This window comes from Electrophorus electricus, chromosome 6 (genome assembly GCF_013358815.1).
Source record: "Electrophorus electricus isolate fEleEle1 chromosome 6, fEleEle1.pri, whole genome shotgun sequence".
Classification (NCBI taxonomy): Eukaryota; Metazoa; Chordata; class Actinopteri; order Gymnotiformes; family Gymnotidae; genus Electrophorus; species Electrophorus electricus.
The window spans coordinates 28,351,572-28,367,033 of record NC_049540.1 but is presented as its reverse complement, the minus strand read 5'-3'; the positions used below and the strand labels follow the sequence as shown (position 1 = coordinate 28,367,033).

The window sequence follows — 15,462 nt, the reverse complement described above, 5'->3', positions numbered from 1 at the left end:
ATTTTTCCTGGGGAAAGACGAAGATGAGAAAAAGGGCAGCGGCTCGGACTCGGAGGTACCGCGTGCTCCTCAGTTAAGATGGGAAACAAACCTTCATTTGCACTTTATGAAAAATGCATAGCACAGGGATTTTACATTCAAAAAAAGTAGAAACGCTTCCAAAATCTTTAGAACCGCATTCCTGCATTTACGTGTGTATTCCTACATTTCTCTGCCAGTTATAAGTGTGTTGTGTGTCCTGCTGGTGTGGGACCCTTTCTGCTTTCCTCCGATTGTAAAATGTCATTCTGAGTCCTGTCAAAAACGTGCACCTGCTCAGCGTGTCAGTGACGGTCAGACTGAGCTTATCTGTCGTCTCCAGGACGACGGGCCTTCCGCCAGGGATCTAATGGTCCGATACTCCACTGGAAAGAAAACTTCTAAAAACAAGAAGAAGATGGAAAAAGCCATGAAAGTCCTGAAGGTGTTTTTGTGCTCAACAGCTACATGACCTGATTTACAGGATTAATCTAATTATTGGTTATTTCTCACGTGACCTGGTTTATGGGATTAATAATCTAACAATTTCTTATTTTTGACATGACATGGTATATGGGATTAATAATCTAATAATTGTTTATTTTTGTTTCTGAAGAAACACAAAAAGAAAAAGAAGGTTGAGGTCTTTAATTTTTCTGCCATACATGTGATCCATGATCCCCAAGGTATGACACTCACCTGCCAACAACTTAGCGGTCTGCTTTCTCTGTCTATCTGTTGGGTGTTTTTGTCCTTACTAAAAAGCTGCATATTGTTACAGATTTTGCAGAGAAGCTCCTGAAACAGGTGGAAAGTTGTAAGGAGCGCTTTGAGGTGAAGATGATGATGATGGAGCTCATCTCCAGACTTGTGGGAATTCATGAGGTAAAATAAATGCTTGTATCACGGTTATGTCCTTGTACCCTCATTACCGTCCAATAAGTAGTTATTTTTATTTATACTAAAGGCCATGAGCAAAGTAAAGGGTTAATAAATGGTCTTGTTTGTTTATTTCCATGTGGTGGTGGTTGTTTTTTATAAGGTTTCTGATTTCCTGTTCAGCATTTTATGAGAGTGATCTTTACGGTGTACGTGATCTCAGTGTTTATTGATCTGTATGTGATCTGTGTGTGTGTGTGGGGTTCCTACAGCTCTTCCTCTTCAACTTCTACCCATTTGTGCAGCGGTTCCTGCAACCTCACCAGAGAGGTAAAGACTTTCTCCACAGACCAGCTGCACTCAATGCAGCGTCTGAGTCTCCGATGACTGAGTAGCAGTGTCTGTCCTTTCGCGGACACACACAGGCTAATGTTTTGTACTCCTGCTGTTGTCCTTGATGTTGTTTTGTTTCCTTCTGAGTTCAGAGGTCACAAAGATCCTGCTGTGTGCTGCGCAGGCGTCCCACACGCTGGTCCCGCCGGAGGTAAGTTTAGCTCGCACGGTGGAAAGTCAGTTTTCCCCACACAGATGAGAACATGGGTTTATGGGACTGTGCTCCTGTCCCAGGTCATTGAGCCTGTGATTATGAGCATCGCCAACAACTTCGTCACGGACAGGAACTCCGGAGAGGTCATGACAGTAGGGTAGGTGTTAGTCATTCACACTACTAGTGTTGCGTACCAGTGTTGGTATGTGTTATTTACTCTCTTAGTAAATAACTAAGAGGGAAATTCTTTATCTGCATCTTTGTGGTTTTTATATCTCTGTGGGTCTAATCTTGTTCTGTTTCTTGGTATTAAAAAGTTCATAGAAGATGTCTTTCTTTCTGTGTGTGTGTGTGTGTGTGTGTATGTACAGTATTAATGCCATCAAGGAGATTGTGACACGCTGTCCTCTCTCTATGCCAGAAGACCTGCTCCTGGACCTCGCCCAGTACAAGTCTCACAAAGACAAAAGTATGACTCAGCCTTTTTTTTTTCTTTTAAAGAGTTTGCAGCTGATGACTGTGTTTCTCACCTGTTCACCTTTATATAGCAGTGCTGTATGGAAGCTTTGATACCAGGTCCTTGCAGTGTAAAAGCAACAGTCTGTGTCTGTGTGTGTGGGTCTGTCTGTGTGTGTGCGCGTGCGTGTGGGTCTGTGTGTGTGCGGGTGCGTGTGGGTCTGTGTGTGTGCGGGTGCGTGTGGGTCTGTGTGTGCGGGTGCGTGTGGGTCTGTGTGTGCGGGTGCGTGTGGGTCTGTGTGTGTGCGCGGGTGCGTGTGGGTCTGTGTGTGTGCGCGGGTGCGTGTGGGTCTGTGTGTGTGCGCGGGTGCGTGTGGGTCTGTGTGTGTGCGTGTGGGTCTGTGTGTGTGCGCGGGTGCGTGTGGGTCTGTGTGTGTGCGCGGGTGCGTGTGGATCTGTGTGTGTGCGCGCGTGCGTGTGGGTCTGTGCGTGTGCACGTGCGTGTGGTTGTGCATGTGTGCGTGTAATGTGTAGATGTGGTGATGTCTGCCAGGGGGCTAATTCAGCTCTTCAGAGACCTCAATCCTCACATGCTGCACAGGAAGGACAGGGTGAGTAGCCATGACAACCCAGCTCAGACTCTCCAGCTCAGACTCTTCATCTGACTCTCCAGCCTACTGTCGTCTCATTCAGCCACTCGTCTGTCTGTCTGTTCATTCGTTCGTTCATTCGTCTGTTTTGTTCATTGATCCACTCATTCGCTCTCTCCATCACACCTGTCTGTCGCTGTGGCACGCCGGGTAACCACATGTGCTGTTCCGTCGCTAGGGGAAACCCACCGAGGCGTCTGCGGAGGCCAGGATCCAGGACTACGGAGAACTGGAGGCGAAGGACTACATCCCCGGGGCCGAGGTCCTGGACCTGGAGGAAGAGGAAGCCGGAGGAGGAGATAACGAAGGTCAGATACTGAAACATCTGCTCGGTGTTTTGGTTAAGGTGGTTCAGGTCCTGGACTTGTAATCAGAAGGTTGTCAGTTCAAGTCCCACCACCACCAGGTTTCCACTGTTGGGCCCCTGAGCAAAGACCCTTAACCCTCAATTACTCAAGTTGTGTTCAGTCAGAATTGTAAGTTGCTTTGGATAAAAGCGTCCGCTAAATGCCATAAATGTAAACGTACACGTTGGCAGCACACAATACTTCTGCATGTCCACTTTTTTGCGTTGAATCAAACAAATCAAAACTCTCATATAAGCCAACAGTTTGAAAGAATCGATTCACTTAAGTGAGTCGCAACTCCGTTCAGCAGGCCTTTTGAACTTATTGCTGCTGAGATACAGCGCCACCTGCTGGAGAGACCCTCTGTTGGACCGCTTAATAACGCGAATGTGATTTAACCTTCCTGATGGTTTGTTTTTTCTTCCAGATGGCTGGGAGAGTGCCAGCATGAGTGAAGATGATGATGATGGGGAATGGGTCACTGTACACCATTCTTCTGATGAAGATCCGGAAGGAGTGGTATGGACCTCGTATGTCCATCTCTGTCCATGGGTTTGATTCCTGATGCGATTCTAGTTTGCGTGGAATGTTGGACTGTTTCAAGTTTGTGGCGGTGCGCGCGCGCGTGTGTGTGTGTGCGCGTGCCAGGCGGGGAAACTCCACAGCGTCCCTGCAGAGGAGCGGAAGGTAAAGGCAGCTGCGGTGAGCGCCAGCCGCCTCCTCACACAGGACGACTTCAGGAAGATCCGTCTGGCTCAGATGGCCAGAGACGTCACCGCCGCGCCGGGGAAGAGCCAGAAGAGGACGAGAGCTGAGGCCGACGATGATGCAGACAGGTACGCGACAGGAGGTTCCCCTCCCACTGCGCGTACACACCCCGCTGTTTAGTTGCTGACCTACCTGAGGAGAAAAGGCTTTAAAGGGTTAAAACCCGCCATTAGAGGTTACATTTAAACCCATGAAATATATTACAAAATATTAGGGGTCGTTGTTCATACAAGTGTTCATATTAATCATATTTTGGTCATGTTTGGTCGCAGAACTGTGGTGACGTGAGGCGTGTTGTGTTTCAGAGGGGAGCTTCTCACACTGAGAGATATTGAGCGCTTGCACAAGAAACCCAAGTCTGACAAGGAGACACGGCTGGCCACAGCCATGGTGAGGGGACTGTGGAACCCTCCACATTGCCTCCATAAAACTAAGCCCTTGGGTTGGTTTTCCTTCCGCAAATTAAACCTCGCCTTTGTCTCCGGGCCCAGGCTGGGCGGACGGACAGGAAGGAATTTGTGAGGAAGAAGAACAGACTGAACCCGTTCGCCAGCACCAGCAACAAGGAGAAGAGGAAGAGGAAGAACTTCATGATGATGAGGCAGAGTCAGGATGTCCGGACCAAAGGCAAACGCTCCTTCAGAGAGAAACAGGTGCCGGATGCCACGCGTTCATTATAAAGGCCTTTATTTGTTTGTGAGAACCTCCTCCCAATCCCCCCCTCGCCCCAATTGAGACTTTTATTTTGAAGTGCTATAGAGTGCAGAAGCCTGTTGGATACATTGGGACCTAGTATATCACAGTGTCCATAGCACAAGTCCATATGTGTCCATTCTGGGACACTTCTGGGACTCTACTGTGTGAATGTGCTGCCTTGTATCAAGATTTTAATTGATTGATTGGCATAGGTCACATTTTAGCTTGAAGGTTTGTTTTTCAGACCAAGATAACAAGTGTTTAAAAGCCGATGATAATTACTCTGAGAGTGCAGGCTCAGCCTGATGTCTGTCTGTTCTCGTTCCCTTCTCACAGATTGCTCTACGAGACGCCCTTCTGAAGAAGAGGAAACATAAGTAGCCTCTCAGATGTTCGGGATTTCTCTTTTCTAGATCTCTCTTCGTGAACCCCCCCCCCCACCCCCGTTCTAGAAGTTTTCTATAGTAAAACACTTCTGATGGATACAGCTGAGATTAAAAGACTGCACAAACTCTTTGCCAATCTCTGGACTGGACTCTGCTCAGTCTTGTATTTGACCTGTATTAAATACATTTGACGTGTCAGTGTTTTTGCATTATTTTTAGGATTTTCAAAGGATTTTAGACTTGTTCGAAGCGCACGTTACTAACCAGGTTCTTAACTGTGACGTAACGCTCCGTTTTGGTAGAGTGGGTCCAGATGTCAGCGGTCTTCACTGTGAATGGGCCAAAAATCCATGTACAAGTGCACAGAATTGTGACCTTCTTACCCAACAATCTTACCTGATCTTTCAGTCTTTATCAAAAGCAGCATGTGCACCATACTTCGATGTCCAAAGCCTTGAAATTTGAGTCTTACGTTGCGATAGTTTCTAACAGCTGTTTAGTAGCTACTGCTTCCCGCTTCCTGTCCACACGTCTTTGTGATGTTCGAAAAGTCGCACCTGTAGACACTTCTGCTCTATGGTACCAGACTCAACCCTTTTCTGTACAGGTGTATACACTGTAAAGAATGAATAACGCTGTGTTTTACAAAGACCCTTAAGTAGGTTGTTCATTTCCGTGCTCAGCTTGACCAGTGCTTTAAGTTGCCATAGGATACTTGGAGTAGTCTTTTTTTTCTTTAGAGACAGATTCTGCAAAACTGCACTTCACAGATCACTTTCTAATAAAGCTTCGAGCTTTAGTTCTGGCTTTTGGATCTGGCTTTGGTGGACAGATGCCTTGTGAAGACAAAGCGTTAGACCAACACGGTCAACTTTAGCAGCGTGTTTTTACCTTCTCTGGCTCACTATTGTTACAGCTTCTTGGATGTTGAATTATTTCTCTTAGTGTTGACAGACAGCAGTGCGATATCAGTGTTTTGGGGTTTCGTGGAAATGCGCTTATAGTTTTTTCCTGCTGTCTCCACTCAGCCAGACCACTAGTGCTCATTGTCAACATCGGAAACCCAAAACCTGTTATCGTGTGTGTGTGTTTGCTCCTGTCAAACTGGTGAACTCCAACAGCCCAGTTTGGTATGGATTCATCTACTTAAACTTTTTTCCAAAGATAGTACTCCAGTTAAAAATTGCGTAGCACGCTGTTGAGAAGAGATCTACTGAAAAGTGGGTCACAATCTGGGTTCTTCACTCCTACCACATAGTAATGTTATAAAGACCATGGAAGGAAAAGATATTAAATACATGGCTTTATAGTTATGAACAGTCTTACAACTATATGGAGAATAAAGTTACAGATTATATCAAGTGTTGGGGGTATTTCTAGGATTTTAAAACATCTGCGTCAGGATATCCATAGGTATTCTTTTTTTTATATAGTGTGATATTCACCAGCAACAATTTCATGCCATTTCAAGTGGGGTCCTCCATTCATAGTGAGTTAATTTGGCTGAATTAAGCCCCTGGCACCTTGAGAGTGAGGGCTACAGTCAGGGTGTGCTCAGGGTGTGCTCCGGGCGTGCTCAGGGCCTTCACTTCCATTTGAGCCTTACACTCTATGCCAGTAGCACGCACACACAACCTCAGCCCTTTTGGCCTACCCAGTGACTCAGACTGTACCCAGCCCCACCGGCATCAGTAACGTGTGGCACCGGTGATGCTATCTGTTCACTTTCAGAGTACAGCACCATGTCCAGCCTCAGCATAGTTAATGCAATGCACTGTGGGAGTTGTAGTTTTGTAGATTATAGTTCAGTAGTGATTACAGTTCAGTAGTACAGGCTGTGTGAAGCCCTTCAACACTAGTTACAGTTCGGTAGTGATTTCAGTAATGATTTCAGTAATGATTTCAGTGTTTTCAGGGAAGGATTGTGGGCAGCTGAGACATAATTATATTCTCACATTCAAAACAAAACATTCTTCCACATAAGTGTCTTGCACATTATTTTGTTGCCACAGAACAACAGCACAGTGCTCTGCAGTGAACCATTCAATGTAGAGGCATGTGTCAGTCATCGATTAAATCATGTTCAGAATACTTAGTGAATGAGCACCAACATTCAGTGACTTAACAACCTGGCATACATAATCAGGTTTTAGAGTAGTGCTTAAACTGTGCCAGAGTCAGTAGTACTCATATTTGGACCATGCACGTTCTGGAATGTATTTATGGGTACTCAGTACTCAGTTGGCGCTTGGTTTGTTTAGTGAACGTACCTTTCCCCTCTAGGCTATGAGCTTCCTTGAGCTGGGGGTGAGTGGCTTTTATAGCCACTGTAAACTTTTGGAGGTGTAATGAAATTTCAGTTGTCTTAATAATAATAATACATTTTCTTTATGTGTCTTTCAGGATACTCAAGGACACTACAGTATGAGAGCAAAAACATTATAAGAAGAGAATAGCAGGGTAAAACAAAAATGATAAAATGAGAATATAGTGTATAAAAGAAAATAAGAGATGAAGACATGGTAAGAGAACAAAAACACGACTACAATAAAATACCAAAGCAGTGAGGCAATAAGAAGAAAATAAGATTTACAGATCAGGAAAAGCAGTTTGAAAAGAGGAAAGTTTTAAAATGCTTTTTGAAGGTGGAGAGTGATGGGCAGAGACAGAGGTTAAGGAGATGGAGTTCCACGGTTTTGGGCCTGCAGCGCTACAAGCACCATCACTACATGTGTGTGGATTGGCAGGAGGAACATCATGAGCATCACAGACTGGAGCAAGCGTGAGGGATTTTGTCTGAACGACAGAGCAAAAAGGGAATCAGGAGCCAGACCATGTGAAGATTTAAACACCAGGAGTAAGACTATACTGCACAGTCGTGGCCAAAGGTTTTGAGACACATTTTGATTTTCACAAAGTTTACTACCTCAGTTTTTCTTTTAGATCCTTTTGTCAGATGTTTATATGGTATAGTGAGGTACAATTATAAGCATTTCATAAGTTTTTTTAACTTTTTATTGACAAATGCATCCAGTTAAGCAAAAGCTTCATATTTATAGTGTTGACCCTTCTTTTTAAGACTTCTGCAATTTGCCTTGGCATCTTGGATATCAGCTTCTGGGAAAAATCTTGACTGACGGCAACCCATTCTTGCGTAATGAGTGCTTGGAGTTGATCACAGTTTCTGTGTTTTTGTTTGTCCACCCTCGTTTTGAGGATTGACCACAGGTTATCTTGGTTATCACTTTTGTCTTGTGACATGGTGCTCCCTCATGCTGGAAAAAGCATTGCTCACCACCAAATTGCTCTTGGTTCGTATGGAGAAGTTGCTCTTGGAGGATGTTTTGATACCATTCCTTATTCATTGCAGTGTTCTTAGGCAACCCACTTTCTGACAAAACCTCTGACAAAAAAACTGAGGCAGTAAACTTTGTGAAAACCAAAATTTGTGTCAGTCTCAAAACTTTTGGCCACAACTGTATGTGATAATGGCCCAGGAGCCAGTGTATGCAATTCTGCATGTATTTAAAGCTTCTTGAGAAGACAAACAGGGAGCCCAACCAGAATTGAGCTGCAATAATCCAGTGAGTAAGGGACACATTCTGGAGATATTTTAAGGTGGAAGAAGGCAATTATGGTGATGTTATTAATGTGGGTCTCCAGTGAAAGTGTAGATACTCAGGTTAAGGACCTGAGTCACAGAGGACATGATTAAACCTGGGATAGACAGAGTGGGTTGACCAATTTTTCTTGAGAGCAGAAGAAGGTGCTATGAGAATGGTTTCAGATTTCGTACTATTAAGTTTGAGGAAGTTCAAAGCCATCCAGTTTTTAATGTCAACCACGCAGCTGCGCAGTGACTCATACATCAGTGTATCAGAGCACTTGGTGCAAATGTAAACTTGAGCATCATCTGCAGTGACATTGAAGACTGTGCTGTCGGAGAACATCACCAAGTGGAAGCAGGTAGATTATGAAGGGGGCCAAGAACTGAACCCTGGAGGACACCGTGAGGGGGGCAGAAGTATCTGACCTGAAGTTACCTGTCGGTGAGATATGACCTAAACCAGGCAACTAATGTGTTAGTGACCCCAGTCCAGAACTTTAGCCTATGCAACAACATGTGATGAAAGACTGTATCGAACACCGTAGTAAGATCGAAGAAGACCAGGATGTTCACTAGACCAGCATCAGCTGCCAATACCAGATCAATTATGACCCTTGCCAGATCAATCATGACCCTTACCAGAGCAGTTTCTGCTGTAAACTATAGACTGAAACTGCTCAAAAAGGTTGCTGGAGGTCAGATGAGTTGGGCCAACACTACACGGTCCAGTATCTTCCTGACGAAAGGAAGGTTTGATATAGGATGGTAACTATGAAGATTATGGGGTCAATGCCTGACTTCTTCAGGACTGAGGTAATAGCAGGTAGTTTTATGCTGGGAGGAACCTAACCTGAGCTAACTGAGGCATTGATGATCAATGGAAAAGCGAAGGCTGGCAATGTTTAATCAGGGGGCCGGCAGAGGGTCTACAGTACAAGCAGTTGCTTTAGTGCCATTGATAAGCCTGGTTACAAAAGTCATTGACCTGGTGGCAAGAGGAGAGCTGGTTAACATCTGGAGGTAGCATGCGATATCTGTTCTTCAGATGAAGTAGTCCAGGAGCGGTATGGGAAATGTAATAATCCAGCAATGAACTTCACTGATAAATCCCAGGATACACACTGCAGAAAGCTGACTAGTGAGGAGCACAGCCAAGTCGGATAAACCACGGTGGCCTACCGATCACAGCCGCCAGCAACTGTCCAGACAGGTAGCTTTGTATACTCGTTAAGACCAATGAAACACACATGACATGCGAGAGAGTGAAAACGTACTCGGACGAAGTAGGTTAAGGCCAGGTGGGAACATGAAAAGGGAAAGCTCGTGTTGGGCTGAATCCAGCCATTTAACGTTCTAGTTAGCGAAGTTCAACCAGTATGCCACAGCAATTAAACTTTAACTCTTGCTTTTCTCCTTCTCCTCCAGTGTGTTTTCTCACACTGCCTCCTCCAGTTTACCCCACTGTGGCATTTTCAACATGTGGAGCAACTGCAAAAGTAACGTTAGCAACGTTAGCATGCTGGCCGGCTTCACAACCAATCACAACCAGCATCTGACCGTGGTACTGATGGCTGCGATGTCCCTTGTGGTCTTCTGCATTGGCTGCTCGGCGGAGGTGCGGAAGATCTGGGGACACTTGCGCCACCCAACAGGTATCCTGGTGGGTCTTCTGTGCCAGTTTGGCATTATGCCCCTGACCGCCTACCTGTTGGCTCTGGGGTTCAGCATCACTTCTGTGCAGGCCATCGCTGTGATTATCCTGGGCTCGTGTCCTGGAGGGATCTTTTCCAACATCATCACCTACTGGATAGATGGGGACGTGGAGCTCAGGTGTGTGTGGTGTGGGGGACGGGGTGTTAAGTGTGTGTGTGTTGATGTTAAGTTCAATGTGAGTGTGTGTTTCTTGGTGTTATGTTCAGTGTATGTGTGTGTGTGTGTAGTTTAATGTTTTTGAATATGTAATTCTTGACAGCCAATCACATGATGAAACAATAGCTCTTTTGCTTGTGGGTTTTTTTTTTTATTACAGCTAAATTCTTCTTTAAATAGTGGCAGTTGTTTTGTTTTGTTTTTTGTAAAGGAATATCCATTTATTCTGGAAATAATTCTGCGTTTGTCATGAGCTGGTCTAATTTATCGATAAATATTCAATATATTCAATGTATAAATATTTCAATAAACATTAGACAATCTACTCTTATTAGGAAAAAAAGCTCTCGTGTACGTTTACCTGACCCTTTTATTCAAAGCGAGTTACAATTATGACTGAGTACTACTTGAGTAATTAAGGGTTATAAACTGCTGGGCTCAGGGGCCCAACAGTGGAAACTTCGCAGAGGTGGGATTTGAACCAGCAACCTTCCGATTACAAGTCAAGTACCTTAACCACTGAGCTTGTTAAAGAAGGATTTAAGATTAAAAATCAGACCAAATAAAGAAATGTAGTGAGAAGTTACATTTTAATGGGGTTAGGGGTTAAAAACCAGCATTTAAAATCAATACAGCAGAGAAGTGTGAGCAAGTTTGACCTAAGGCTGGGTAAATCTGCTCTCACACACTTTAACATTCCTGTAATAACACACTCATCTCATCCTCCTCAGACCTCCTAAGAGCCCAAAGGAGCTGATGTAAAGGAAATTCTGCTTTGGAGTTGATTTATACTCTGGGACACACTGCTTTTTGTAAATCAGGATAAAGAGAGAAGAAACATGTTAATGTGGCACAGATTTGGCATCAGTAAATACTGTAAATACAGTTTTGTATGTAAGATGAATTACATTCTCGTCTGTCATACTGGCTAGTGTGGGGGTCCATAACTGCCATTTTTAGAAAGACTGATGATTGATGAGATCACCTCCCTCCATCCCTCACCCACCCACTCACCCTCTTCAGCATCACCATGACGAGTATCTCCACCCTGCTGGCTACCGCTGGCTTGCCACTGTCTCTGTACATCTACACGCAGGGATGGATCGCGGCAGGATGTATCCAGATCCCTTATCTCCAGATAGGTAAAGTACACACACACACACGCACAAACACACACACCAGCTGTATATCACACACACAAACACACCAACACTGGCTGTATGTCACACACACACACACACACACACACACCAACACTGGCTGTATGTCACACACACACACACACCAACACTGGCTGTATGTCTCACACACACACACACACACACACACACACACACACACACACCGGCTGTATATCACACACACACACCAACACTGGCTGTATGTCACACACACACACACACCAACACTGGCTGTATGTCACACACACACACACACCAACACTGGCTGTATGTCACACACACACACCAACACTGGCTGTATGTCACACACACACACACACCAACACTGGCTGTATGTCACACACACACACACACACCGGCTGTATGTCACACACACACACCAGCTGTATGTCTCACACACACACACACACACACCGGCTGTATGTCACACACACACACCGGCTGTATGTCTCACACACACACACACACGCTCCCCAGTACTGACTGCCCGGTGGAATGGAGTGCTTTATAAAGTTAGCTGCTTTTCTCAGGGCCCTATAAAACAACACCAGACAAATCTCAAGTCATTTAGAGCCACATTTCTGTTATATAAAGGTTTGTCTCTTTCTTTCAATGATATATTTCTTTATGTTTTCTGCCAGAGCTGAAATAAGTCACATTCGTTTTACAATTTGTGTGAAGTGCACACAAATGGGTGCAAATGTACATCACTCACTTTAGAGTATCATTGTCTCTCATTCCTATTTAAAATTCATAAATAATTAGTTTGTATGCATAGTTTCCATGGCAACATATGTTATTTTCTAAAATAGGGAGCAAGAAAATGTCTGTCCAGGTGGTAGTGAAGTGAGTCTGTGTGTTGGACATATGACCATTTTAAGCTCAAAACACCATTATACACAGTTGCTGACAATGTTGTTGTCATGTTGTTAATTGTTGCTAAGTGAAAATTAAACAACATATAAAAGTGTTTTCCTTAACCGTGTCCCTCTGGTCCCACCGTCTGCCTCGCCTGGGTCTGGTTGTCCTTCCTCAGAATGAGTGACGCACGATCAGAGATACTGAGAAGCAATCGCACTTTATTCAGAGATACATGAGTATACGTAGCAAAGCCAGTGCAGCATGTGCAGAGCTGATAGAATATGCAGTATCTCTCACTAGCTCAAACCATATTTGCCATAGCCTTTCACCTACCTAAGAGCAGACATGTTAGCATGATGGCTAGATCATTAGTACGGCCGGATAGAACAGACTTTGCTCTACAGAAAAGGGAGCAGCATTGTAGCAAATTTTAACACAAAGTTATTTTTAATTTAGTGCTCTTGTTTTTGCAAGATGTTCTGAGGTTTGTGTTGATATATGTGATGGTCATAGTCTGCCACTAAATAATTAAATATGAAATTACTGTTGCCAACTTTATTTGTCTCACTCAAGCGTAACCATGCCATTGCTTCCTGCCTGTGCATGCAGTGTTCCAGTGAGAATGTCTCCCTGTGTGTTTGCAGGATTCACTTTTATCACTATGATCATCCCAGTGAGCTTTGGGATCGTGACCAAATACAAGTGGCCAAAAGCAGCAAAAATCATTTTGAAGGTAACCATTTCAAAAAACACTCCCATAAACCAAACAGTGTAAAAGTACATATCTTAACACATTCTCTCTCTCTCTCTCTCTCTCTCTCTCTCTAGATTGGGTCAGCGATAGGTGGTCTGGTGATTATGGGTCTCGGTGTTATCAGTGTTCTACTTGAGAAAGTGAGATGGAACACAAGCTGGCCCCTCCTTGTCATTGGAGGCGTGTTTCCCATCTTGGGTGGTCTGGCTGGATTTGGCATTGCTGTTGTACTGCAACAACCTTTGAATCGGTCAGAAACGTGTTGTGTTGGACTAAATATTTACTACGTGTAGCTTCAAGCACCTGTTCAGCCAGCACAGCCAAACCAAGAAGACCAGGTTGAATTAAAGATTTTTAGAAGTGCTCCAGTGAAGAATAACCTCCATTTGGTTATTTTTTTCCATTATGGAATCCAGTTTTATTACAGCACGCAGTGATTAACTTGGGAATGAGTGATGAGGAAGCAAAAGTATTGCAAATGTTGGGGAACTGTGTGGTCTTAGCAGAGCATTTTCAACTGTCCGCTGAGAGTTGAAATCTGTTATTGCGATTCAGTCAGTTTAAAACCAGTTTAAAATGAAGCCTGTCATTTTTTTTAGTACCTCTGTGAGTCCATTCTCTTAGTTTACTGGACCTGTATTGGGTAGAAGGTGGTTTCATCTGCACTAAGACATTATGAGCCCTACATGATTAAAACATGACTAGCCAATCAGAGTGATGACAGCGAATCCTGCAAACACACAGGGAGACGTTCTCACTTGTGACCGACACATATATGAGCACAAATCTAACAACATCTTGTTAAAGCAAGAGCACTTGTGTCACTGTGGTTTCAGGTGCAGGACCATCGCCATGGAGACAGGAGCTCAGAACATGCACATCTGTTTAGGTGTGCTGCAGTTGGTTTTTTCCCTGGAACAGCTTGCAGAAGTAATCATGGTAACAGTTATGTACTCCAGCGTTCAGCTGTGCGGGGGCTTGCTGCTGGTGTTAGGTAGGACAGCACACTAACACTCCTTTCCAGATCCACACATTTTTCACACATATTTCACAGGAGCCATTTCTAACATCTTTTTTTTTTCTTAAAGTCTTTCAGATGTATAAGAAAAAATGTCAGAAGCAGCCCTTCACCGCCACGGAAAAACAGAATCAGAGTTCTCGCAGTGTGCCGCGTTCACATGGAGAAATCCAGAGTGTTCGAATGTGACTTTTTCTGGGCACCAGAGCAAAGCAGTAATGAAATGACCCAGAAGGTAAACATTAAATGAGTTAAAAATTACGGAACAGCATTGCTCATCATTTCAGTTTACTTGTAGATCAGGAATCCAATGGATTATGGTTTTAAGAAAAACAAATTTGGGTGACTGTGCATGCAGACATGCAAACATTGGGCTAAATTTCCTCCCTACAAGTCGAGTCTTGTTTAATTTTTCCTTTCCTTTAAACATTGGTAGGTTTTTACAGCCAATTATAACTAATTTAGCATGACAATATTTCCATTTGTTGTTGCTGTTCCTATGGTAACTAATAATTATATGTTAATGCATACATTAAGTATACACCATGTTATATTTACTGTTTTATTTTATTTTATGATTGCTTAAAATACATTAATTGTTTTGGGGGTGTAACAAGAAAATGTGACCATAAATCTGAATATTTAATTTGTAGTTGATTTTGTTTGGTAACATATTGTAAAGTGTTAGAGGTGGTTTATCCAGAATCTTATCTTATCTTATCTTATCACACTTGTGTTCTTCAGCCCTTTTCTGCTCTGTTTCTCTTTCTCTCCCTCCCTTCTTAAATTATCCCATTGTAGTGAAGTCGGCCAGCACGCTGCATTTTTTGCACCTGGGCTCTGACGTGCTTTATCACCATTCTGTGTCCCGTAGTCCTCAAATATACTTCACCAACTGTATGTGTGTGTGTGTGTGGTGTGTCTGAGAGAGAGAGAGAGAGAGAGAGAGAGAGAGAGAGAGAGAGAGAGAGAGAGAGAGAGAGAGAGAGAGAGAGAGAGAGAGAGAGAGAGAGAGAGAGAGAGAGAGAGAGAGGTCATTTTGAACACAAACATTTAATAACTCATGCAGAGATGTATTTTAAGGGCATATACAATTCTTGATTAAAGTATATTATCTTTTATTGTTCTGCTTTCATTTTTCCAGCACAAGTTTAGATCTGTGTAAAGAATGTTTTTATTGCTTTTTGATTTTCTCAGTCATTTAAGCGAAAGAATAAAGTATGAGAAATGTGAATGTTTAAAGGGCTGTTTTACTGATAATGGTCACATTGTCTCAGAGGTCCATATTTACCAGTGCACACGTTTAACTGCAGCTGGCATGATTTAAACAGTGTGGTTTCATTTCCTGCCTGCAGTGTTTCTGTGTGTGACCCTCATCTTCATATGTTCATGATACTGTTTCATTCCCGGAGCAGTGAGTACAGT

The 15,462-nt window shown here is 43.7% G+C and overlaps 2 protein-coding genes across 3 annotated transcripts in view; both read left to right on the top strand.

Moving 5' to 3' along the window:
- The window catches only part of sdad1 (SDA1 domain containing 1), a 7,117-nt gene extending 2,172 nt beyond the window's left edge, over positions 1 to 4,945 (top strand). Inside the window, exons 8-22 of the mRNA XM_035526771.1 lie at positions 1 to 55; positions 362 to 463; positions 635 to 704; positions 800 to 903; positions 1,170 to 1,227; positions 1,383 to 1,441; positions 1,525 to 1,601; positions 1,816 to 1,913; positions 2,435 to 2,511; positions 2,729 to 2,858; positions 3,325 to 3,416; positions 3,546 to 3,733; positions 3,971 to 4,055; positions 4,157 to 4,318; positions 4,698 to 4,945. The exon at positions 1 to 55 is cut by the window's left edge and continues 20 nt beyond it. Of these exons, the coding sequence (XP_035382664.1) occupies positions 1 to 55; positions 362 to 463; positions 635 to 704; positions 800 to 903; positions 1,170 to 1,227; positions 1,383 to 1,441; positions 1,525 to 1,601; positions 1,816 to 1,913; positions 2,435 to 2,511; positions 2,729 to 2,858; positions 3,325 to 3,416; positions 3,546 to 3,733; positions 3,971 to 4,055; positions 4,157 to 4,318; positions 4,698 to 4,742 (1,402 nt within the window). The 3' untranslated portion in view covers positions 4,743 to 4,945. The remainder of the gene's footprint in view (positions 56 to 361; positions 464 to 634; positions 705 to 799; positions 904 to 1,169; positions 1,228 to 1,382; positions 1,442 to 1,524; positions 1,602 to 1,815; positions 1,914 to 2,434; positions 2,512 to 2,728; positions 2,859 to 3,324; positions 3,417 to 3,545; positions 3,734 to 3,970; positions 4,056 to 4,156; positions 4,319 to 4,697) is intronic.
- Positions 4,946 to 9,811: 4,866 nt separating this feature from the next.
- Positions 9,812 to 15,004, top strand: LOC113586299 (solute carrier family 10 member 6-like). Of its 2 annotated transcripts, none has more exons than XM_027024307.2 (7): positions 9,812 to 10,014; positions 10,096 to 10,184; positions 11,247 to 11,365; positions 12,910 to 12,998; positions 13,094 to 13,269; positions 13,856 to 14,013; positions 14,108 to 15,004. In XM_027024307.2, exons 1-7 carry the CDS (start codon positions 9,832 to 9,834, stop codon positions 14,224 to 14,226), a joined length of 933 nt encoding a protein of 310 aa, XP_026880108.2. In that variant the 5' UTR covers positions 9,812 to 9,831; the 3' UTR covers positions 14,227 to 15,004. The 2 variants fall into 2 exon arrangements, with proteins under 2 accessions (XP_026880108.2, XP_026880107.2); XM_027024306.2 differs by having other exon boundaries at positions 9,812 to 10,184; positions 14,108 to 14,272; positions 14,839 to 15,004.
- Positions 15,005 to 15,462: the final 458 nt, after the last annotated feature.